At 39.4% G+C, this 26,008-nt stretch overlaps 1 protein-coding gene across 31 annotated transcripts in view; it reads left to right on the forward strand.

The window, feature by feature from the left end:
• Positions 1–26,008, forward strand: part of LOC310727633 (uncharacterized protein) — a 74,652-nt gene that overhangs the window by 16,394 nt on the left and 32,250 nt on the right. For 8 of the 31 annotated variants that reach the window (XR_014534057.1, XM_083544286.1, XM_083544293.1 and 5 more), the window contains exons 2-7: positions 1,387–1,562; positions 4,047–4,106; positions 16,803–16,910; positions 17,250–17,336; positions 20,162–20,314; positions 21,831–23,174. Coding sequence is in view for 30 of the 31 variants with exons in the window: in XM_083544286.1 (XP_083400412.1) it covers positions 1,391–1,562; positions 4,047–4,106; positions 16,803–16,910; positions 17,250–17,336; positions 20,162–20,314; positions 21,831–23,174 (1,924 nt within the window). In the remaining variant the exon portion in view is untranslated. Of the gene's footprint in view, positions 1–1,386; positions 1,563–4,046; positions 4,107–16,467; positions 16,715–16,802; positions 16,911–17,249; positions 17,337–20,161; positions 20,315–21,830; positions 23,175–26,008 lie in introns of those variants that run through there. The other 23 variants (XM_083544304.1, XM_083544303.1, XM_083544310.1 and 20 more) reach the window with 9 other exon arrangements.

Genomic DNA, 26,008 nt, shown 5'->3' on the forward strand with positions numbered 1-26,008 from the left:
GCTTGCTGTTGAACTGATGCTGAACTTTATGTTGGTGATAATTATCAAAAAAGCAAAACAAATTTAAAACGGAGCGCACGCTCTACTCTGATTGGTGGATTGCTGCGTGTTTGACCAGTTACATTTTTATCCAGTCTTAAATAAAAAGGAACGACTGATACGCAAAGTTGAGATAAAAAGTACGATATTTGACTTTGAAATGTAGTGAAGTTAAACTCTTCCCAAATGGAAATACTTCAGTAAAATACAGATACACGAAAAAGCTACTGAGGTACAGTCACAAATTACATTCACTTTGTTTCTGTCCAACTACTGCTTTTCTATCACTTGGGTTTATTGTTTAGATCTGATCGTGAGGGTGTGGAAATATAAAAGTGCACTGTGGATGTGGACATGGTCAGCCCTGAAGATACTGTACTACTCTAATCAAGGCGTGTCTTGATTCCGATTGTTTCTTGCGTCTGACAGGACAAGTCAAAACAGAGCCAGTGTTTTTCTTTTCTCACCCATGTGCACCTGTTCCTTTGTTTTATTTCTTCATAACCGTAGCAGTTGCTTTTTAGATGTACTTAATTCGTGTGTGTCATGACATTGCTCAAGTGTATTGTTAAAGTGAACTAGTGTGACAATTATATCTCGGCTCAATTAGGTGTGCAATCAGGTGGAGTGAAAAGTCGGTCTTCTAGTTGCTTAGCTTCATCTGTGTTGGTTGATGGTTTAGCATTTCTTAGTAGTATTTTTGTTCACCGTGGTCATGGAGTTTAGGTTTACAAGTGGTGCGGTAATGCTGGGGCTAAATGCAAGCTTCACCATTTTTTTTTAAATTGGCCCATTATTATCTTTTTTGCTGCTGTCTTACAGAGAGAGAAGGCATGAGGCTTTTAAGAGTCCTGTTTTTAATCCGTTTCTATGTTTGTGACGTTTATTATTTTCTGCTCGGGAGGGAAGAAGCGAGAGAGAGTAAGAGTTGGGTGGAATGTGTACAAATATTGAAACTAGACTTCCCAGAATGCATGGTATCTCTTGTCATCCTTTAACATCTTTCTGATGCTTATTCATTAGTACATGTTTAACTTTAAGATGTTTAACATGCCTGAGAATGAATAGGGATGTAAAAAAATAATAATGATAAATAAAAGACCTTTTTTTTTTTTTCCTGCTAATACTGCCCTCTACTGGCTCCAACGTAAACGAAGAAGGCGATTAGTTTTTTTGAGCGCTTTAATTACGTCTCAAATGTCCATGGCTATACTTGTTGGTTTAAAAAGAGCTTTTGGAATATTATATTTAGAAAGAAAGTTCGTTCATATGGATTTTTTTCACTTTTCTGAATGAGAGGTGTATGGATTTTGTTCTCTATCTAACACACGCTGTGCTCTTCATCAGAACGATGGCCGACCTGACGCTGAGCGATGCTCTGACTGATAGTGCTCCACCTGTTGAGGAGAAAGTAGTGGAGAGGGACTTTATTGCCACACTGGAGGCGGAGACCTTTGAGGACAAGGTCGGGGAAAGCGTGGACAAGACCGACTACATCCCACTATTGGACGATGATAAAAAGGGTGAGTTACATACATAACTACGACTCAAGGACTAGGAATATTTGAATGGAAAAGAAAATAATAAAAACAAATATTTTGTTAGTGGTTTTTAATATTTAAATACCTAAATGTATCATAATGTGCTGAATCACATTTCACTTCATTTTTACCGTAGTGGATGTATACAAAATGGTTTGTTATTAATGTATGTTATTGAAGTGTTAAAGAAACTCTACTAAGCATTTGGATGTGATTTATACGTCATCACATCACCATTTGACCCTGTGGTGAATGTGGGTGAGGACTTGACATGGATGACCGTGTATTTCTCTGGTAAAAACTTTCTTTATTTTAGCTTGATTACATTTAGATTAGACTGGCTGACTCAGACTGGATTAAAGGGTCTATGAAGTTTTACACAAATAACCGCAAATCTCCTGGATTAACACACGTTTTTCTTCCATACATAACACCATAACATCCAGGTGCATGGTCTGCTACCTGTTATTATTATATCACTCTGAGGTGATTCAGACAGAGCTTCATTATTGACTCACTGATCCTCTTTGTAATGGCTTAAAAGATAGTTCTTCTCAAGGTGAAACTCTAATAAAGTTTCAAATGACACCTAAAATAAATAATAATGAATATAGGCTTCACCCATGTAACCCATAATAAATGGGAACATAAAGCACATAAAGAACATAAAGCAGGTTATATTTGGGCCCTCAGACACAACCTCTTTCCAGAGAGACACAAACACCAATAATATTTGAGTTTTTTTTTCTTTCTTCCCTCCTTTTTTTTAATAATAGGAAATTAATTTCAACACATCAAAGTGTGCTTTTAAAACAACTCATTCCAGATTGAATTGAATCCCTTCTTTTATGTGATAATGACCACTCTTCTGGGAAGGTTTTCCACTAGGATAGGCTGTGGAGATTTGTGCTCATTCAGTCTCAGAAACATAACTGAGATCAGCATTCCAGCTGTGTGCAGGACACTCGAGTTCTTGGTAAACCATGTCTTCATGAAGCTTGCTTTGTGTACAGGGGCATGTTTGGGTTATTTGGTTCCTGTAAATAGAACTTATCATGGTACAGCAATGTACCTTTTAGAAGAGGAAACTCATTGTTGATCAGGTGTCCACATACTTTTGATGTATCGTGTATATAAATGGCATATATGGTATGATGACAACCACCTTTTCCTTTATTTTGATGTGTGTGCGTCTATGTGTGTATATATATATATATATACACACACACACACACACACATAGACGCACGCACGCACACACACACACACACACACACACACACACACACACACACACACACACACACACACACCGATGAGGCATAACATTATGACCACCTGCCTAACATTATGACCATATTGTGTTGGTCCTCCTTTTGCTGCCAAAACAGTTCTGACCCTTGGAGCAGCATTAACTTCTTCAGCAGTTTGAGCTACAGGAGCTCGTCTGTTGGATCGGATCACACGGACCAGCCTTCGCTCCCCACCTACATCAATGAGCCTCGGCCGCCCACGCTCACCAGTTCACCACTTGGACCACTATTGATAGATACTGACCACTCCAGACCAGGAACATCCCACAAGGGCTGCAGTTTTGGAGATGCTCTGATCCAGTCCTCTAATCATCACAGTTTGACCCAAACTTGCTCAAATCCTTACGCTTGCCCATTTTTCCTGCTTTTAAATTTGAGGACAAAATGTTCACTTTCTGCCTAATATATTCCACCAATAAAGCGGTGCCATGATAAAGAGATAATAATTACGTACTGCATAGCTCATAATGTTAAAAAAATATTTTCTTTCTCTATGATTCAGCTTTTCTTTATAAAGTCTTGCAATGCACAAACCCATTTTATCTCTGCATCTTTATACAGTGGTGTGAGAGAATGGTGTAAAGCAGATAAAAATGATATGGAGGCAGAAAAAAGTTGGTGACCAGTTATATCGCCAATCCGTGTGCTCAAGTTGAGCGTAGTGATCAGTGCAATATGAAGTGGAAACGCAGTGAAAGAGAAAAACAAGGAGCTGTTTTTTTGTTGTTGTTTTTTTGTTTGTTTCCCCGTCATTAAAAACAAAGATTAAACCTACAATTCTTTTGTCCACGCTGTTAAAAGCCACGCACATCATTCTCTGATACTTTTGGGTCTGGAAATGAGCTCTGTTTGCTGTAATAGGTTTCTGTTTAATATTAGAATTGAGCAGAGCACTGATGTTTCGTCCCAGACATTTTGTAGATCTCTGTGAAATAGCCTGGTGGATGAGTCTCTATTTCTGTCTGATCTAAAAGCTATATCGAGACTCTTGATCTTTTAGCTACGTCATGGTCCACTCTGAAGCTGCAGCGGTTGAACAGGGTGTGTGTCCAATCACTGGGATTAAGAAGTTTCATTTTAAGGCTTTTGAGGGCTCCATAGTGTTGGGTCCTGTAGTGATGCCCTCCTGTGTGTGTATATGTGTGTGTGTAAGCAGAAACAGGTGCAGTGTTGGAGAATGGAGAACAGAATGCCCATGAGGCACCTAAACCTGGTAAGAGGCATCCCATAATACCCCCTAATATCCTCTTGCCGTTTCGTTTTAGTTCTATTATTTCTTCGTAGCATCACATCGTGTCCTTTGTGTCTTACATAGTTTGTTGCAGTTAATGTTGATGTCTACAACTTTATGGCGACATTAAGTGGTGGTTGCATGCACACACAGTGCCATGTGGTTTATGTTGTCATTCTCTGTTGTTTTATTTTTTGTAACTGATGTGCATCATAATGGGTTCAGTGTCTTTGTGTTGTTTTTTTTGTCTCAGCAGGAATGCGCAATCATTGCTGATTCCTAATTGAATGTCAATTTTAGATACAATTAGTGTTTGTATCAGTCCCTTTTCATGACTGATGCAACTACTATATACATAAGTTTTATCTTTAATCACCACTGCACAAATAATAAAGGCCAAATGTCTCAGCCTATTAAAAGTGTTCAGCATTTCATGCTCAAGGAATAAAACAACATCTAGCGAGCAGCAGTTCTGTGGACAGAAACGTTTGGATGAGACCAACCAGTGGGCTCAAGCGTATAGACACGCTACAGTAATTTAAATAAACACTGTACAAATATGGTCAGCAGAAAAGCATCTCGGAAGGCACCACAACAAAAGAAACTTCAGGCAGATGACCTAAAACATAATGTTGTTTACTTCTGTCAGACAAGAGCTGAAAGCTGGATGAGGTCATAACCTTTTCACAAGGTCAAATCTGTCCCCCCCTTTGAAACAAGTAATACAAGAAAAATATAAAGACCAAAACTTGGTCTAATAATAAAGAATATTATTATTCGTAAGAATCTTTATGTAATAAATTACGAGTCCCATAGTCCTTCAAAAATCTCAGTATCAGCAGTAATAAATGCATAGACATCTATTTCTTCTCTTTTCATAATATATCTCCGTCTTTCTTATGTGAGACCTGTTTGGCTAATCAACATGTTAAATCAATTTATTAATTTTTTTTGTGGACATGTTCTCTTACCTGGGCTTGCCTTCTTCCTTGCCTGTTTCCTAGAGACCCTCTAATCACATCCGTTACGGCTTCATGATCGAGAAGACTTTGGCACCTTAGAGAAATGTAACTCAGAACTGAGTGTTTATATTCTTTTTTTTTTCTTTTTTTTTTTTTTTTTATAAGAACACTGTACTGTACACTGTAGATTGTGTAGACTACAGACCAAAACTATGGATCTTTTTTCTGTTGGCCTGCTTCTAATACGGCAATAGCATAATCATTAGTGTTTAATTTATAATCAAGGTTAAAAAAGACAACAAAAAAAAAAACTCCATTTGTCACCAAAGGCCCAACAAGTAGGAATAATTCGAAACATGGCAACACTGTGAACGTTTTAAGATCAGGTTTCATTTTACAAGCATAGTGTTGATTCCAGATTTCTGGCCTGTAGTGTAACTGACTGAAAGCTCTTGCACTTGCCCTGTCACAACTTTTTTTTGCTGAGCTTTTTTTTTTTTTTATAATCAAACATAGCTGCTGTATATTCCACCTCGTGACGTGTAGCTCAGCTTCCCTCAAACCCCAAATCCAATCTGACACGCGGGAGTGAAAAGTTTTAGACAGGGTGAGTCAGAAGAGCAGCGCTGCATGACGCGACCCGCTGTGCCAGCATGACTTCTTGTGCCGCAGCATGTTATTAGGACGAGGCCCCCCCCTCTCCACTTGTCTGCTTTGCCCTGTCCTGTCTGTGTGCTGAGGTCAGTATATAAATCAGGCAGAGGCATCAGACTAGCAACTTATTCTACTAATGCAATAAACAAATATTATGCTCCATGATGTAGATTGTCCCCTGGTGGTCTAGTGGTTAAGATGCAGCGCTCCCACCGCTGCGACCCGGGTTCGATTCCCGGTCAGGGAACCATCCCCAGCCACTCTTAGTGCCGGTCCCAAGCCCGGATAAATTGGGGAGGGTTGCGTTAGGAAGGGCATCCAGCGTAAAACATGTGCCAAATCAAACGTGCGGAGGATCCGCTGTGGCGACCCATAACGGGAGAAGCCGAAAAGAAAGAAAGAAAGAAATGCTCCATGATGTAGATTATGTCTCCTAGCGGTGGCACTGTTGTGCCTTTTCTTTTCATTACCCTAGCACAGGGTGTGTTTTGCAAAACCATGTATTTTTAGGTTTTTTTCCTTTCCAGGTTCGCAGTATCTAGGGCAGAGAATTTAGTGTGCACTGTAAGCGGCTCATGTGCGATCTGTACTTCTGAGCCTCTCCGCTGCGCTTTGCATGCTTTTCTTTGTTCGAGTCGACATTCTGCATGGCCGTGCATGCTGCATGACAAGCCGCATGGGGAAGGGAAGGGAAGTGAAATAGATTTGGATTGATTGACACCTGATCCTGTTGTGATCAAGTACTAACCAGCACTTTTATTCTCTTCCCATTGATGCTCTCTCTGGACCCTCTTCATTACACTCTCTCTCTCTCTCTCTCTCTCTCTCTCTCTCTCTCTCTCTCTCTCTCTCTCTCTCTCTCCCCCCCCCCCAATTTCTTGTATTCTTTGTTCATGTCCGTACACGTGCCTTGGTTGCTTATTTATCATTGTCTTCGGACTGCTTTCTGCTCCATTCTTGTTTCAATGCCACTTCTACACCTCCCTCTACTTCTTATCATGTGCTCCAGAGGATTAGCTTTACTACTGCTGCTGTCAATGGCTTAGACCTGCCTCTGCCTCAGCCTCACAGCCCAGCACCTCCTTTCCTGTCTCCACCACACACAGCCAACTCACCATGCGACTACGCAGCAAGTGCACCAGAGACGACTTTTAGGAAGCCTGAGGGATTACTGCTACTTCTCTTCCTTTTGCTAGACTCCCATGATGGACTAGCGCACTGCGGAAAGAGCCAAGTCATAGGACGTTACCATAAGCCACAACAAACGAAACACACCCACACGTACACACAGGCTCATTTATCAGGCTCAATGAATTTATCTAAGTGGCCAAAATAATGCCAAAGGCAAGAGCTCAGGGTAAAAGTTTGTATAGTACATCATCTGATTTCTAAAACTATATAAGACTCACAAAGGTGAGCATCAATTCATTCGTTTTAAAGCAACTATCTTAGTGTCCAAAAATGGTTTTGTATTGATGAAAGAATACAATCCAGATCAAATCCATAAATTTTTTTACCCAGCTATAAGGAGCTGTTAAAATCAGACGAAAATAATGGCACCCTTAAAGTTGGGGTGTGTCTGGGACTAGCTGAGTTAAGGTGCAGTGGCTAAGCTGCATTAAACTATGCATTTAGGAGGCACTCATTTACATTTTTAGTCATCATTCTGTTCTCCGTGAGCTTTGTCTTCGATGTGGCTTGATGTAACTTACGAAAACATTTATACACACCTTTACTAAACGACCAAACGAGGCCTGATATATGAGACAATCTTAAATACTAAACTTGCTTTTATATTCCACTATTTACCATCATTGTACTAACTATAAATATACAAATAAAAAGCCTACACAATTTTAGTCTCTGTCACCACCAGGGCTGTAAGCTCTCCATGGCCTTTACTGTTACATGTCTTTAGGATAGACAGAATACTGGCCAAGTCATGTGGAATAGGATTTTTTGTAGGGCATTGTAGCTGAGGGTCAAATCTGATGTGTCTGGCATTGACAGACTACTGTCTCACATCTAGAAACACACACACACACGCGCACACACACACACGCCGCTGTGGTCGCATGTGTCCTCCTTTGTCCAGTCTGCAGGATCCTCCTTACTCATATTACTTCGATTGTTCGAGTCTAAAACAGTTCAGCTAAATAATTAATCGTCCCGCAAGTATATTTCGACACTCTTTTATTTTTTATATCCCGCAAATCTGTTGTGAAATTTCCTTTCGTCTCCTTTCATGCTCGTCATTCATAACCCACAATGCTAAAGTGTAAACCAGTACAAATGAGTGCATGATAATATTAAAACACCTTTCTGTATCCTTACCTGGCTTTGCTCTCTTCTTTCTAATCACTATATAAAGCTGTAACTCCTTTGTTAAGATTGAAAGACAAGCATGGCTATAGCAGCACTGTTCTCCGTGCCTCGCTCAGCTCTCCAAGTCTGCAGCTTTTACACGCTACCTGTCTAACACTGCAGTCGGACGCCTTTAGGTTTCAGATGCTGTTTACTTTTTCTATACTATACTACTTTTCTGCTGTTGCTGTGGTAATAAGTGGCTTGATTCCTTTATGCTTTACTTTCATATATGTGCTGCGCTTACTTGTGTGATGCAACTCTACTTTTTTTTCAGCAACCAGCTTGCCAATTAACACTGTGTTTGTAAATCTTGTCCACAATTATATTATATTTTTAAAATAGTGTTCTTTTAGGGAAGGTATTCGTTTGATACCTTGACACATTTTCCCATGTCTACCACCCTTTAATGATACAATGTGAATGAGCTTTAACCCCACCCATTCTCCATCGAAAATCCAATTTGATCCAAGGAACCTAATGTGTAAACCTGGGTAATGTGAACTGAGCTAAAAGAACATTTCCATTACACCCCTTAGTGCTTCATGTCAAACATTTGGTATCAACTAGTCCCCCCCCAAAAAACTAATACCTGGCATCAGTGTCTTATTTTTTAAAAATCTTTTAGGTTTTTCACACCTGATGTTTTTGATCCATGTATTCTTAGCTTTCATGGTGTTGTTTTTTTGCTTTTAAACGCTCGAAGGTCTAATGATTTGTTTTGAAAATGCTTTGAACAGTATGTTGGACCTTAAGGCATTAAAAGTTGTGTGCATTATTAGCTCATTATTTAATTCTGCATTTTGTTTTATTACTTCTGCAAAACAAAGCTACCTTCTATAAGTGATTTAAGATAAATGTCTATTTGAAGCGCTCAGCACATCATTATGACCAATTAATTAATCATTCACACACAGTTTTGGCCTTTTTTTTATACATAATATGGACAAAAATATTGGGACACCTGATTTTTTCCAGCCATATGTGGCTCTTCTTTAAATCTGTTCCCACAAAATTGAAGGCACACAATTATAAAGGATGTCACTAAATGTGTTAGCATTACGTTTTCCCCCTCACGTGAAGTAGGAGACCCAAACCTATTGCAGCATGACGATGCTTCATGAGGATACCGTTTATTTTGAGCTGTACTGGAAGATCTTGAGTGGCCTGCTAAAGAGTTCTGACCTCAATCCTATTGAACACCTTTGGGATGAATTGGAACTCTGACTGCTCCCCAGGCCTCCTCACCTCATCTACATCACTACCAGACTTTACATTATGCCCTTGTGGCTGAATGAGCACAAATCTCCTCAAGAACTCTCCAAAGTCTAGTGGAACATCTTTCCTGAAGAGTGGAGGTTATTATAACAGCACATATGGACACACATGAATCTTATGGTCAGGTTTCCACAAACTTGTGTCCATATAGTGTGTGTTTGTATGTATATGAATATCATATCCTGCTTTGCAGTCTGTATTCAAAAACATAAACTCCAGCATAAACCCTAAAAATTATCATTTGGATTGTATGCACTTTCATCTCTTGTCCTGAAGGTGCATTTTTTAAATCCTTCTCGAAAGGGTGTCTCCGTGGCAGCCTGTGCTGAATTCGGAAACAGCTCAAGGATTAAGACGGTCGACGTTATTTTGATTCTCTTTCACTTACACTTCAGATTTTCTGCAGGCTCCCCCGAGTTGGTGGTGCAGTGTAAGCCTCAGTAAGCTTTTCTTCCTGCTGCTGTTCAGCATCTTTTAGAAATCCTCCTCCTCCAAAAAAAAAAAAAAAAGGGACTTCAGGAAGTTTATAAAAACCGGCAGTTTGCTTAAGATTTTTAATCCGCAATTAGATCAGCTTTATTAATCTCACAGATTTTACAAACTCATATGTGCCAACATTTGCAATTTTTGACCCATTTGTATGGCAGGAAAAGATGCTACTTTCTGCGTTATCAGCTGAAAGTAGCAGTCAGGTCAAGCACAAATGAAAGTTGCTAGCAGAAACAACTATTTCCTGGAGGAAAAACACTAATTTTTTTTTATTTACTGCCTACTCACCCTGAACTTAAAAAATAAATTGTCGTTTCATTCAGATTAGATTTATTTATTTATTTATTTATTTATTTATTTATTTATTTATTTTTGTGTGTGGTAGCTTTCTGTTTTTCCTCTTCGTATAGCACATCTAACAATTTCCAGCTATTTGATCTATGTTATGCTGTTTGCTCAGCACGAGCCAAATGTGTTTGATTGCTCAAAGTCCACCGTTTGCGTCACATTTCCAACCCTGAAATTGATTCTCATTACATTTGCGTACCGTTTCACTGGTGACTCTTCTTACTTTTCAATTTCTGACTCATGACTTATGATTCCTTCCTTCCTCTTCATGCTGGTGGCCTGACTGGCTGCTCCAGTAAAAAAGCAGGCAACAAAAGTGAGCTGATGCGGGATCTGTCTCACAGGGGAGCTGCAAGTGGGTCAGCCTCTCCTAGTTTTATTCTACTTTAAGCACATGCTGGACAGTCCTACAGCAGATGTTCTTCCTCTGTAGCCTTGGTGTCGGTGGCAGTGGTGCAGTGCGTTAAATCATGCAGAAGCTGGTCAAGAGCTTCACTTTTAGATACTGTCAGTGATTTCAGTGACTTTGACTATGCATGTTAGGCAGAATCGAATGTCCAGTCAGAATCCAAAAAGGACGAAAGACTCGTCCAATCTTAACAAGCGAAAAAATATTGTTTCAGTTACAGTAAACCATCACTGTCTACAGATCCTGAGATCACATGGTTCCCTTTTCTGATGGTTAATGTGAGCTGAAGCTGTGGGTCTATAATCTGTATTATTATTCACATTGCCCTGCTGCCACATTAAATGGGCAGATTTGATAATGGCATGAATGGTCTAGGGTGTACATTTTCTTAATAAAGTGGTTGGTTAGAGTATATGCACTGCAGATTGAGCATGTTTCTGCCTCATCATTATAATGTCAAATCATCTGTAACTAGGTTTGCTAGGGGATTTTCAAGCCTGGAAACTTTCTATAGGAATTAACAGGAATGGGAATTAACTGGGAATTTACAAAATTACATAACACAGATAATGTCTTAAATCCTGCACACAATACTGTCAAAAAATGTCCATCTGGGCGAGTATTTACATAAACGTCAAATATCACATAAATGTATGTTTAAAACTTTCATGTGCCGTGTATAAGCAATAGTGCAACCAAATTATACTAACAATTAAATCAGTCAAAAAGTCATAAAAAAAAAAAAAATCTGTAATAGTTTGCATGCATGTCAGCTAATGACCAAACAGAATGTTTATTTTTATGTTTGTATATGATACAGTTGAATTGCATTTCCCTAAGTTTCAAATTAATTCCCATAAATTTCCAACTTGGAATATTTCCCAGATGACGTTTCCGAAATAATTTTTACCGGGCATCCAGTTTTAACTGTACTATAAATATGCAGATTATTTATTTATTTTTTTACTTTTTATAGAACTGACTTTTTTTTTTTTAAGTAACGGCAAAAGAAATGACGGTCAAAGCCATTTTATTGCTCATCTACAGTAAGTGAAGTTTTCCAGCCATGATATATTTAGCGCAAACATAAACCTGTGCAACGTTATCCTGTAATTGTGTGATTAGCATTTAATCCACATAATTATTATGGAATATAAAAAATATATTTTTATTTACATTTGGATGTTCCTCTATGCTGTGCATGAGCAGCAGCCAGATCCCATCAGCCGGCTCCTGACTCAGCACTTAGCCGCCGCTATGAAGGGATGTCACTTGAATCACTCTTTATACCACATGGATGACATTTTCCTGCATCTGCAGCTTTCCTCACAATCGTGTTCTCAGTCTGCACAGGAGGTGTTTATCCTCAGGCTTTCTTTAGACGGATAAAGTGTACAAACGCAACCGGCTGCTTTCAAAAGTTGATATTTGGGTTTGTAAAAGAATAACAGTGAAAGTATAGCAGGAATTAATATACAGTTAATTTTCCATTGAAAAGTTTGTTAAGGATGTCATGCAGCTGAGTTTTTTTCTTTTTAATGATAAGAATAAATAGTCATTAAATGAGCAGGAGGCAGATTTTCAACTAATACTGTGATTATTTTTGTGTGCGTGTGTCCACAATATGCAAAGCACACATTTCCATTCAGTTGCAAACAATTAAAGATTTGTTCTCAGAGCTCAAGCAGCTGCTGAGAGAGAGAGAGAGAGAGAGAGAACAATAAATCTGTCTCCCAAAAAGTGTTAATTTATAATATGTTCATAGTTTGCTGCAAAAAGAAACATTCTGTTGCTGGAGCAATATCTTATAGATTGCTAATATTTGTAGATAGTTTTTTGAAAAACTGCATTTTTTTTTTATATTCTATAATACAAATATTCTGTTGCATTTCATCTGTAAAGATCTTTGGCTCTGAGGGAATGTGGAGAGAGTAGGCAGGTTTGGACAACTTCAGAAACACTTTTTTCCCTTCATGCTTTGTCCCCCCCCCCCCCCCCCCAAGAAGCCACAACATTTTGTATATGGTTTCATTTTATCTATTCAGAAGTGAACTTCATTTAAATATGTCACAGTACAGGTTTCTTCTCATGTAGAAATAATTGGATTATAGTGTAATATTCTTTAAAAAACAAACAACCTATTCTTATACAACTGATGGATAAAACTGACCTTATGTGGCCTAGCAAACATTTGTAACAAAGCGACAATGCATTGTGGGTACATGATGTCTTCCAGAGTAAATTGACATAATGATGCTGTTCGACAGTAAAAATAGTCAGAGTCCGTGTCCCAGGAGGGTTTGAAAGAATCACTGTTAACAAAAAAAAAGTACAACAGCAGCAGCAATAAACTGGGCCAGGCAAAACCAAACACTGAAGTGTACAATGGAAAGGGGAAATGCTTTTTTCTGTGAAAATCACTCACTCAAGCTTTTAGACAACGGCATCGTACCAATCGATCATCTCACTCTGACGAACTTTCCTGCACTTTTGTGTCTCACTATTGCCAGTGCTTCTTAATACTCAGCCTTTTTTTCTTAATATTTACACCCCCAGATAAGAGTGCACTCGGTTGGAAATATTCCCTTATTTGTCATGAATTTGTTCGTTGACCAAACTTCAGCAGGGCACAAAGGCACTCTGGTTAAAGTTTACTCAGGGAAAACGACATGCTTTTTATGATTTATTTATTGGAATAAAAATTCTCATTCATCCTTTATCTGTGGCCCAGTCTTCATTTTAGCTCTAAGCTCAGCAAAAAGCTTTATATAAAAGGAGCTAAGAGGTTTTTTTTTTTATTATTTTTTTTTTTTTTTATTTTCATTTTTTCTTACTGTGGGTCCCCTGTTCAACAGCATCATTTATTTAACAATTTAACTGTTTGGTCATATAAATGCAAGCGTGCCCTACATGAGAGGGAAATTAAAAGCTAACTAATACAGATCTTCATTTATAATTGAATACTTAATCTAACATAATTTTAACATGCAAAATGTTTTATTAAAATGAAAACTAGAGAATATGTGAATTATTCAAATTATTTCACTGAGGTCACTGATATAACAAGGACATGGCTGTAGCGCTTATAGCCCAAATTGTTTTTATTCGTTTGTAAAGTTTAATTTGTATTATTTATAAGTTTCATTGAACTAGAAAACGTTGACAGTAAAACCGCATTAGTTAAGCAGATTACAGAGTAGTGTTTTCCAACTTATTTGTTTCCTTCTAAATATTATGAAATTGTTAACAAGGGGAATCATGGCGACTTTCATTTTTAACATAAGACAATGTGGTATAATGCAACATTTACTTTTAAACCCACGGCTCTCTATCAATTTTTTTTGTTCCTTCATCTGATATTTAATAATTGGAGAGTATGGCTGGGCAGTATGTACAGTATAGAAGAATTCAGAATATAACACCATGGACAAGGTGCATGTGTTGCATGTCTTTGCTTGTCTTAATAACAGCGTCGGTCCCCGTCAGGATAAGAATACCACCAAATGTCCTGTTCACATTTCCACTTCAGTGCACACTTCAGCTCTAGCTTGTTGGTGCCTGGATAAGTGTTTCACTTCCTGTTTCATACAATCTCACAAGCTTTCTTCACTGGATTGAGATCCAGCAGTTGAGGTCTAACACTTTCACACATTTGCCATTATACGCTCTAAATTTGTCATCCAGGAAGTGGGTGTGTCTGTGTTTTTTCAGGATACGAGCACAAAAGGCAGAGTCTGACCACAGAGTCTGACAACTTTCGTTCTTCCAGCTGCACAAACCTTTACACATTTTACAATAAGGGCACTTACATGAGGGGGTTAAATTGTTAAATGTTATGCAATATTGACATTTTTTAGGGCTTTACATAGAAAAAGGATAAACAAATGTCAACTTGAATTACATTTTATTTAAAACATAACGTTCCCAATATCAGTATATGCACTATATGATTAGAAGTTTGTGGGCACCTGACCATCACACCCATATGTGATTCTTCTCCAAACTTTTGCCATAAATCTGGAAGCACACAGTTATAGTATACAGTGTCTTTGTCTTTACATTTCTGTTCACAGGAACTAACAGACCCAGACATGTTTTAGCCTGAGAATCCCCCTGTGCACCAGGTGTGAAGACATGGTTTACCAAAGTTAGAGAAGCAGAACTCCTGCACAGAGCTCAAAAAAGAAAGAAAATAGAGGCATAATTTTAAGTGGCACATGTCACAAGTTTAGTTTAAAACACACCGTGGAGGATGAAGTTGTTTTGCAGTTGTCCGAATTGATAACGATGTTAACGATTAATTATACAGCCTTCAGTGACGGAGCAGAACACTCACATGCGGCGTCATCAGTTCATAGAGCTGGAAAGTAAATAAACAGTAAGTGACGCAGGCTGAATCCTCTTATTTTTACGCATGAGCAGTAAAGTGTCGTAAGAGTCTTCATACATTTTAGTGAGGATGAGACCTTTTTCGGAAACCATTAGAAAGTACATGGTGGGTTTTACATGCTGCTTTGAGACAATGTTAGTTGTGAAAAGCGCTATAGAAATAAACTTGACAAACTTGACTTGAGTGTTTAGAAACGATAAAGCAGATTTCAGATGTGGAAGATGTCTAAGAGAGTGCTTTTCCTGTTATCATCTTAGTAATGCTTCCAGATTGTGCAGATTACACCACCCTACACAAAGCAGCTATCAGACTAGTGGGCTGAAGTGTTCTGGTGGTCATGTCGTCATATGCCTTGTATACATTTTGGAACTAATGCAGCGCCATAATTTCTGAACCTTTCAGCTTGTGTAAAGTACTCCTGAGATGAGCACGGTGTCATAACTTGGTGGTACACAGCTCTTTTACATGGATTAAAGTCCTCCTTTCGGGGGGACATGCTGACTGAGTCACAACTCCAGTTATTTGAAGCAAAGCTCAGCCTTGGGTTTAACTAACCTCCTTTTTAGAATTAAATTTTTTTGCCATTAAATAATTTCTGTTAAAATAATTAAACAAATAAAGAAATGAAAAAACAAGCAGGTAGTGTTATTTCTTCATAGCTATAGGACTCAGTCATGGTGTCAGGTTATTCTATTCTATGTGTTTGATGTTCTATGAGCTTGGTTTCCTCTGGGTCCTCCAGTTTTCTTCCACCCCCCAAAACAAAAGGCAACAAATGTAAAACAGTGTTTGAATGTGTCTTTTAATGGAGTCCTGTGATTGGATCAGGATGTACCAAAGAATGGTACTAATGGCTGCAATGTTTCAACTGACTTTCGAGTATCAGAAGGGAAATCTAAGATTGATTTTAGCATGCTGTGTTGGTGGCTCATTCAGCTGTGAGAGCAGACAGAGCTGGAAGGGTAGAACAGAGGAGGTCAAGTCAGTGAAACACAAAGTGACAGGGGGATGTGAGCTTTGCAGAGAGCATGCAGCAGAGGATATGATTTACTGCAGTGCTGTAGTTGTGTGTCTACATTTTTTTAGCTTGGATTTCAACTGGTTTCGTTGTTTTGCATGGCATAGACAACTGTAGGAGATTTTTTTTTTTTTTTTTTTTTTTTTTTTTTTTTTTTTTACTGGTGTTACCTCTTCCAATTTCCCTGACGCAGCACTAGACATTCTTATCCAGTGACTGTCCAGAGCTTGTTTTAATAAACTGCAGGAAGCCAGGAGCTCTGTTTGGGTTTTTCAGGACCTGTGGTGTTGTAGTTACTTGTGGGTGTTGTTCTGTCAAGTCATGTCAATGTCACCCTTGGAAAGCTACCAAGCTGCCATGGGAAAGAGCAATCAGGGGTGAGAGAGAGAGAGGCGGGGGGTGCTTTTACCCCTGCTGTGGTCAGAGCACACACTTCAGATCAGGCGGCAGGCCTGTAAAGAGTCAGGAGGTTCCCGGTCGAGACAGGACCGCGGGCTCACACTGTGCCAGTCTCACACACAAACAGATGCCTCTCAGGCCTGCTCCACTACACACACACACACACACACACACGCACTGGGAGCAGGCACTCTAGCTAACATTGTTCATTAGATGCATATCAAACTTGTATTTGTTTACCTAAAGGATCCAAGGGATTAGACTTAATTTGGAATGGTGGTGAGTTTATTAAACGGTTTCTGTAATGTTGAGGTTGTATGAAAGGCATCTATGAAAATTTTTTCTTTTGTTTGGTTGTTTGTTACAGGCACTGTAGGTTTCTCAGGGATACCAGGGGAACATATTTCAGTGTCAAAGAAGGAAGTGCAGCCACATCTAATTGATCAGCAGGCCTTGGTGTCAGACTTTCTACCAGGTGAGGACTGATGTTTGATGTGCTAAATAAACCGCTGTCATGTTGCAGAGATGTGTATATTAGATACTATTGAAATGAAATGAAATGAAATGTGTTCTTATTACCAGCAGATTTCTCAAGCGATCTAGAAATAATTCCCTGGCAGTGTTTGCGTCCTGTGCAAAATCATTTTCAGTTATTTATTCTGGGTTGCGGTTTGTGCCTGCTTGCGATGTCTTTTCTTCCTCTCTCTTTTTTGTTCTCTTCCACTTGAACCTTCAGCTTGCTTTTGACTCACAAGCTCAATCTTGGCAGCTCTTTACTGGGTTTACTTTCTTTCTCCTCCCTTCTTTCTTGTAGGCTCTATGGCTGGGTTTCCTGATCACTGGGGTGCCCAGTCTCAGCCTTCTCAAATGATGGACACTGGATTCATGGGAACTTTCTCAGGTTAATATATGGTCTATATGTCCCTGAGGTCTTTTTCTTGGTAAAGTTTTAGTTGTATTCCTGTTCTCAGCTGTTGAGGGGAAAATATATGTATTTGTGTGTGTGTATATACAGTGGGTACGGAAAGTATTCAGACCCCCTTAAATTCTTTACTCTTTGTTATATTGCAGCCATTTGTTAAAATCATTTAAGTTAATTTAGCTTTTCTTCCCCATGAATGTACACATAGCACCCCATGTTGACAGAAAAACACAGAATCGTTGACATTGTTGCAGATTTATTAAAAAAGAAAAACTGAAATATCACATGGTCCCAAGATTTCAGACCCTTTGCTCAGTATTTAGTAGAAGCATGCTTTTGATCTAATACAGCCAGAAGTCTTTTTGGGAAAGATGCAACAAGTTTTTACACCTGGATTTGGGGATCCTCTGCCATTCCTCCTTGCAGGTCCTCTCCAGTTCTGTCAGGTTGGATGGTAAACATTTTTAGGTCTCTCCAGAGATGCTCAATTGAGTTTAAGTCAGGCTCTGGCTGGGCCATTCAAGAACAGTCACGGAGTTGTTGTGAAGCCAGGGTTATTTTAGCTGTGTGCTTAGGGTCATTGTCTTGTTGGAAGGTAAACCTTCGGCCCAGTCTGAGGTCCAGAGCACTCTGGAGAAGGTTTTTGTCCAGGATATCCCTGTACTTAGCCGCATTCATCTTTCCCTTGATTGTAACCAGTCGTCCTGTCCCTGCAGCTAAAAAACACCCCCACAGCATGATGCTGCCACCACCATGCTTCACCGTTGGGACTGTATTGGACAGGTGATGAGCAGTGCCTGGTTTTCTCCACACATACCGCTTAGAATTAAGGCCTAAAAGTTCTATCTTGGTCTCATTAAACCAGAGAATCTTATTTCTCACCATCTTGGTATCCTTCAGGTGTTTTTTTTAGCAAACTCCATGCGGGCTTTCATGTGTCTTGCACTGAGGAGAGGCTTCCGTCAGGCCACTCTGCCATAAAGCCCCGACTGGTAGAGGGCTGCAGTGATTGGTGGTTGACTTTCTACAACTTTCATCCTATCTCCCGACTGCATCTCTGGAGCTCAGCCACAGTGATCTTTGGGTTCTTCTTTACCTCTTATAGTTTCTTTTCGGCTTCTCCCGTTAGGGGTCGCCACAGCGGATCCTCCGCACGTTTGATTTGGCACATGTTTTACGCTGGATGCCCTTCCTAACGCAACCCTCCCCAATTTATCCGGGCTTGGGACCGGCACTAAGAGTGGCTGGGGATGGTTCCCTGACCGGGAATCGAACCCGGGTCGCAGCGGTGGGAGCGCTGCATCTTAACCACTAGACCACCAGGGGACCCGGTTCTTCTTTACCTCTTAATGAACCTAAATGATTTTAGCAAATGGCTGCAATATAACAGAGTGAATATTTAAGGGGGTCTAAATACTTTCCGTACCCACTGTACTTAAACCAGCCTGTTTGGCAACCAACTACCACACCATGGTCCAAATCAGTCAGATCCAGGGGTCTAAGAATTTATTTCTCGCAATTCTTACTTTTTTTCTCAATTTATTTACGACTTTATTACTCATGAACCTTCAACATTTTTAATGCAGCCACCGGTAACCAAGGCTCCTCTGCTTCTTCTGTCTTGTTCCGTCTGCTCCAGAGCTGATTGTCAGAGGCTCAGTTTGATAACATGCGATTCTATTGATTTTAGCCGATTTCATTTTCAATGTGTAAAGCTCTCCGATTGCCCGAAAACAGTTGGAATTGCGAGAAATAAAGTCGGAATTGTGAGGGGAAAAAAAGTCGGAATTAGGCAAACTGCTGTTTTTAATGTAGTGGAAACAAGTTTTCATATAAATCTTCTCCTCACTCCTCCCTGTTTTCTCCCTGTTCCTCCATTTATTCATTCTGCAGCGTCTCCAGTGTTTACCTGTTCAGAGTTTCTCAGATAGTGCGTCAGTAATAAGGGTCCATGGGGAAACACAGTGCTCCGTGTGTAGTTAAATTGACTAAACTATAGTTACTCGAGGAATCGTTTCAGCCCTAGTCAGATCACATTTTCCCAAATTCTGATGTTGATGAGAACATTGGCTAAAGTTCTTCCATTCTTTTCATTGCACTGTAGTTGCCACATAATTAACTGATTAGACTACATGAATGTGCATATGTGTGTGTGTGTGTGTGTGTGTGTGTGTGTGTGTGTGTGTGTGTGTGTGTGTAGTGTATATATAGTATAGAGTATGAAATGGTTGTGCAGTAGTTAGTGAGGAGAGAACGCATTGTAAACATGCTTTTTTGGTAGAGTAGCAGCTGTTTTCGATTTGTTTAATAGCCCTGACTGTGCTTAGACAGAGACAGCCTGTTGCTTTTGTGTTCGCATTTCAGTGGTGACATTTAGAAAAGCGCACTTTTCCCCTTAAATTAAGTGATAATACCGTTTCTTTCAGAACTCCAAAAGCCTCTTTTAATGGATGCATCTTAATTAACCAAATCAAATGGCAACATATCTCCACATGTTGCTCTTTTAAGTGCCTATTAGCAAATCTTGGTAAAAATGTGCCTACTGAGACACTGTAGAGAGAAAAGCTTGAAAATGTCTCACATTGTCGAGGTGATGACTCATCTCTAACTCAGCATTCACGTCAGGTGTAATGCCTGAGCTGTTCCATCTGTAGTTGCTTTATCTGACTAAAAGCAGTTGGCCTTGTGGAATATCTCGCATGCTTTCTTATTTAATTTATTTTGATAATAATGATGTCCATAGAATTGTTCGTGAATAAGTATGCATTAGATAACTAGATCTCTAAACATTTTATGTTTCACAGGTTTCTCTCAGCCAATGGGATTGGGAACAAACATGGATAGTGGAGTTGCATCACTCCAATCAGAAAAACCTTCAAGCATTGCAGACACCCAGCAACCACTGCTGGCTACAGAGGCATCTATAACACCTAAGAACACTTTGGACTTGTCTGCAGGTAGAAGGAAAAGAAACACTAGTGCAACTATATGGACAATTTATCACACAAATGCTAACTTTTATTTATTATGTGATTGGTAAATATAAACACAATGTCCTGCTAATTCAGTCTAAACAAAGTTATAACATTAAATGTCTGTCATAAGTCAATATTATGACCCTTTGGTTTACCCAATAATACTGTCAGATGTATTTTAGTACTAATCTTAATGCAATCTAACTCAACAACTCAACAGCCGTACTGATGAAGTTTAGGTTCTCTAAAGATTATGGGATTACAGCTCCTTTGAGGCTTATCCTGTCCACAAACTCCAATTCATCACTTTTACTAACCATGATTTGCCACTGTGAGGCAGTGTAGTTCGATTCAGCGAGTCACGTACTTAGGCTTCTTGCTTACGGTACATTATGTACAAGTTTGCACCTTAGCGGGTGCGACTCTAATTTACCATCCAGCTTGAACTCTGAGGGTCATTAATGGTAACATCTGTAAAGAATGATATGCTACCAACGAGACAGAATGTTGTATTCTAGTAGGTGGTATGACACACACAAGCACAGCTTGCATGGCAGTCGGTTTGTGCTGATTAAAAATGTGTCATTCTGAGCAAATGGAGCTTGAAACTCAAACAGGGACTATACAGATACAACCCAGAGCAAGAATATTCCAGAACATTTTCATGGGTGATTTAAAGTCATATCTAGCATCTATTTGAACAGTATAATACTACAGATGCTATAAGCAAAGATTTATAGTATGATATGTTAAAAATGTATATAAACACTCCAAGTAACAGAAACTGAGGCAGAATAACCATTGACATGAATGGACGTACTGTAGATCCATCTATTTCTATTATGGTTTAAAAAGATTTGAGGTAGAGACTTACAGATGTGGTGCAAACATTTTGTAGGTTTGAAACAAGGGTTTTTGTATTATCTAAAACATGTTCCACATTGGCCCTGTTAATTACAACAACAACAAAAAAACTACTGAATTATGCTAAATTAAATAAATATGAATATATATTTATTATTGAATATAATTATATAAATAATAAATATAATATAGGGTTTTTGGTGTAGTGCGCAGTCTCGCATGTAAAAACAAACAGCACATGGTGCCAGTGGCGCCTCTGGAGGCTGCTCTCGTAATGACAGTGGACCGGAAACCGGAAAAACTATTGGTATGGATTTTTGCCGATAGTTCCAGCAATTGGTTTGGCTGGTTAATTAGTCGATCTCTTGTTCCTACCTGGGTAATAGTAAATGTAATGAAGTTTGTAAATTTGACTTTTTTCAGGTACTACACTTCATGTATTATAGAAATGTTTATAGTATATATAGTGTATGTGACAAATAAAATTTTATTTGATTTGATATGCAGATATGTAGGTATATAGTGCACACCCTAGGTTGTGTGTGTTACATTTAATTAAGCTTGTTATTTTAGAAAGGGACAGCAAAAAAGCAGAGTGTATCCTGATCATTTTTATTCCCTTTTTGCATACGAGGTGTCTTTGGTGATCGCTGGCCAGATGATGCTGGCATTCCCTCTGACCTGCCCTTCACTCCCAGTGTTTCTACTGTCATCAGTCGCCATGCAGGTCATCTAACAGAGAGCCAGCAAGATGCCCCTGAGCAGCAGTGGTCCATTAGAGATAGTGGTCTAGGGGACAGGGATGAAAGAGAACATGAGGGAACTGATCACAAAAAAGAGAAGAAGAAGAAGAAAAGGAAGCCTAAGGATGAAGTCTTTGACCAAATAGAAAGTAAGAGCAAGCTGGAAATGCAGAGTGAGAACATCAATCTGCTTGAGGGATCCCATCAAGTGTTGACACACAAGGAACGTGATCGAGATGAAGGCTGGCAGCATCAGGATGTCAGTCGGGCTGGTGGAAGGATCAAGAAGGGCAAAAGCCGTAAGAAGATTCCAGAAGAATGGGCAATTCATGCAGAGCCTTTTGTCCCTGCTCCATCACTAATGTCTCAGGATTATGGAACTGAATTAACAACTTGTCCGATACCTGGAGACATTCAAGCAAGCGGCCAAAGCATGATCTCTTTCACTGAGGATTACCCTGATGAGGGCCTCATCCCATCCTCCCTTGCCAGTGATCTGCTTTCACTTACAGCGAGTTCTCCACCAGCACCAGCAGATGCCAGCCTTGCCGCTCACTCAGCAACATCCCACTGTGACGGACCAGGTTTTTCACCCACAAGCCACTTGTCCATGTCATCTGGTTTTCATGATATAATTATGGAGACGGATACTGTTGACATGGGGATTACCAAAGAAGCCTTTGCACTTCCTTTAGCATTGGGTAAAACAGATCCTCATATTTCAGGAATAGATCCTCAGTGCTTTGTGCCTGGTGAGGGAGCCTATGAAGGGGTCATGCCTGAGCAAGAGCCATCCTTTATTGACCCAATAATAGGAAGCCATGTTTTGGCTAATTTCCCTGTTGTTGAGCCCTTGATATCTACTCCGGGTAAGACTGGTTTTGGATCATCTATGGAAGCTTTGATCTCAGCTCCTCCATTCTCGCCATCTCAAACTGCTTGGTCTCTTAACGGCTCAAACCTAAACAACCAAAGCGAGGTCTTTGACATCTCAGCTACCACCTATGAGCCACCTATGCCAGCACCTTTACAGTCACCAAAAAGCCAAACACCGAAAGAGGTCAAGTCAAAGCAAAACAGGAAAACCCGTTCATCCTCATCAAAGAGTCCAACATCATTGGAAGCAAAACTGCCCTCTCCACAAAATTCTGGTTTGAACCCTGCTGCTCCACCATTCTTCCCTAGCTTTGCTGAACCTCGAGAGCATGTGACAGACCTGCCTGCCATGCAGCAAGGTTTGTTTTTGAAGGGTAGAATTTGGATCCACTCATTGCATGACTTGGTGGATCCCAAGCCTTGCCTTGGCTGCACTGGGTTTGGGTTACTAGGCTTTTTTTAATCTCAGCCACTAACACATCTGTCCCTATCCTGGACGTCCCACACTATCCAGGTTCGCTCAAAGTTGGCTGGCTTGGTTTGGCTTATGTGTTTTCAGGGGTGCCTCACTTCAAAGAAAAACACTGTATGTTTAGGGCAAAACTGTCTCCGTTAACCATGTACGATCAAGGGTGTGTATTACTAACAAATTCTGGTTGGGTTGCAGGAAAACATTCTTAATCATTCTCCACACTCTAATCACTGTACCACGGTCTCTTCTTATTGCCAGACTGCACTGAATCTACTTAACAAAATAGTCCTTTCTAAACTTAATAATGTGTGCATCTCTTTCCATGTATCTGTTGAATGTTTAGAAAGATTATTTGTTTAACAGTCATCCCAAGGGAAACGTGCAATTTTGGACAAGTAAAACTAATTATTGTTTCTCTCTCTCTCTCTCTCTCTCTCTCTCTCTCTCTCTCTCTCTCTCTCTCTCTCTCTCTCTCTCTCTCTCTCTCTCTCTCTCTCTCTCTCTCTCTCTCTCTCTCTCTCTCTCCATGTAATGATGCCATTTTCCCATTGATTGACATCTATTGCTGCAGGTAAGCTAGTGTTCATTTGTAGATGCTTATTTGTATGTTTTACTGTTCTTTTTACATTGTGGTGTGGTGTTAAGCAGGCCTTTGCATATTAAAGTAAAAAAGGAAGTAAACCTTTACACTTGGGTGGGCATGACGCAGTTTTGAACTAACAAGTTAATACTGATGCACCATTAGACAATTAGAATAAGATAATGTATCACTACCATCATTACAAAAGCATGTATGCCTAGTGAAGGGGTGCCTAATACGGCAATATAGCAATCGACTGGTAGATCACAAAAGGAGTATTGGTTAGATCACGCGCTATCCTGTTTTGAAACACTGGTCTCCACACATGCGCGGACAAACGCGTCACGAGCTATTGCAAAACTCAATTAGCCGACTCTATTACGTCGCAATTATATTAACCATCAATACACTACAAAAAACGCAATATAACAACACGTGGCATTACAGAGAGAGAGGCATTTCACATATGGAGGGTGAATACCATTTTACTAAAGCAAGAAACCCAGTTAACAAAACTCTCCTCTACACTACAACTTCAACTGTGCCACATACATCATCTGGAGCAGTTCAGAATCAATATTTGTCTAATAACATGACAAAAAACATAAAAATGTATATAAAATACAATCTACTCACCAGAGAGGCAGACTCATAATTTGCACCGCTCCTCAGATGTTGTAATCCAGTGGTACCGCTCATATTTACTGGTCTGGAAGGGGAAAACAAACCCTTTCCCGGGATGAGACAAGCTAGCTAGCTTTGGGGTTGGCCGACCTCAACTCACTATGTCTAGCTTTTCTGGAAAATTTATTTTTTTAAAAATGTCCGAGAACAAATACATTTCAAGTAATCCATAGGTGTAAAATAAAAAAGTCTAACTCAGATGTATTAATGTGTGCAGCGCTACACACGTGTTTTGCCAGTCGAACTTTTCTGTAACAGTTTCCCTCTGATCAACCAATCAGATGATAGAAAAATGCTGACTCTATTCGGGGCCTGCTACCTGCCCTGTGAAGCGAATATGAAATCTGATTGGTTAAAGAAACATATTTATTGATAATATTATCTATGGTAAAAAGGCCAGCAGTACTGACTTTGGAGGCCCTGTGCAGATTAGATTGACATTGCAGCACATAGAGGCTGAAATCTGATTGGACAAAACGTTTTAATATACACATACATGTACTGAAAGCAGTGCAGTCAAGAGAAATACTACAAAATGAGAATGAACTGTTGGAGAAAAATTTTTATTAAATTTCATGGAACAAATATTAGAATTTATGTTGTAAATGTAGGTCAGTGCTTCTGATAGTGTTTAGGCAGGCAGGGAAGGCCTTGCTGGGTTAGGGTTATGTATGTATGTATGTATGTACATACATACATACATACATACATACATACATACACCTACATACACACATAGTGCATTGGAAAGTATTCGGACCCTGTTCACTTTTTTCATTTTGTTGTGTTGCAATCTGATACTGCAGTTGTTCAAATTTATTTTTTCTCATTAATCTACACTCGGTAGCCAATAATGACAAAGTGCAAACAAAATTGAAATTGAAAAACCTGAAATGTACATAAGTGTTCAGACCCATTTACCAGTATTGGTTGATGCACCTTTGGCAACAATTACAGCCTCAAATCTTTTGGGTATGACAATTTTTCTGGATTGGGGGATTTTCAGCCAATTTTTTATAGCAAATCCTCTTAAGATTGGTCAGGTAGGAAACAGTCAGTGGACAGCTACTTACAGGTCTCTTCAGAGATGTTACGTTAGGCCATACTTCTTCCATTTGATAATTATGGAGGCCACTGTGCTCTTAGGAATCTTCATTGCACCAGCAATTGTTTTGCAGCTTTCCCCAGATCGGTCAACAACAATCCTTTGTCTGAGCTCTGTAGACAGTTCCTATGTCCTCATGGATTGTTTTTTTGCTTTAATATGCATTGTCAGCTGTGAGGCTTTCTATAGAGAGGTGTGTGCATTTCCAAATCGTGCTTAATCAATAAACTTTTCCACAGTTTGACCTCAGTCACAGTCTAAAAAAAATGTCAGCAACAATTGTTGCAAGGGTACATGTGATATTTCAGTTTTATTTACTTGTAGAAGATATACAAACATTTCTAGAATTCTG

Source organism: Silurus aristotelis, assembly GCF_946808225.1.
Source record: "Silurus aristotelis genome assembly, chromosome: 1".
In the NCBI taxonomy this organism is placed as follows: Eukaryota; Metazoa; Chordata; class Actinopteri; order Siluriformes; family Siluridae; genus Silurus; species Silurus aristotelis.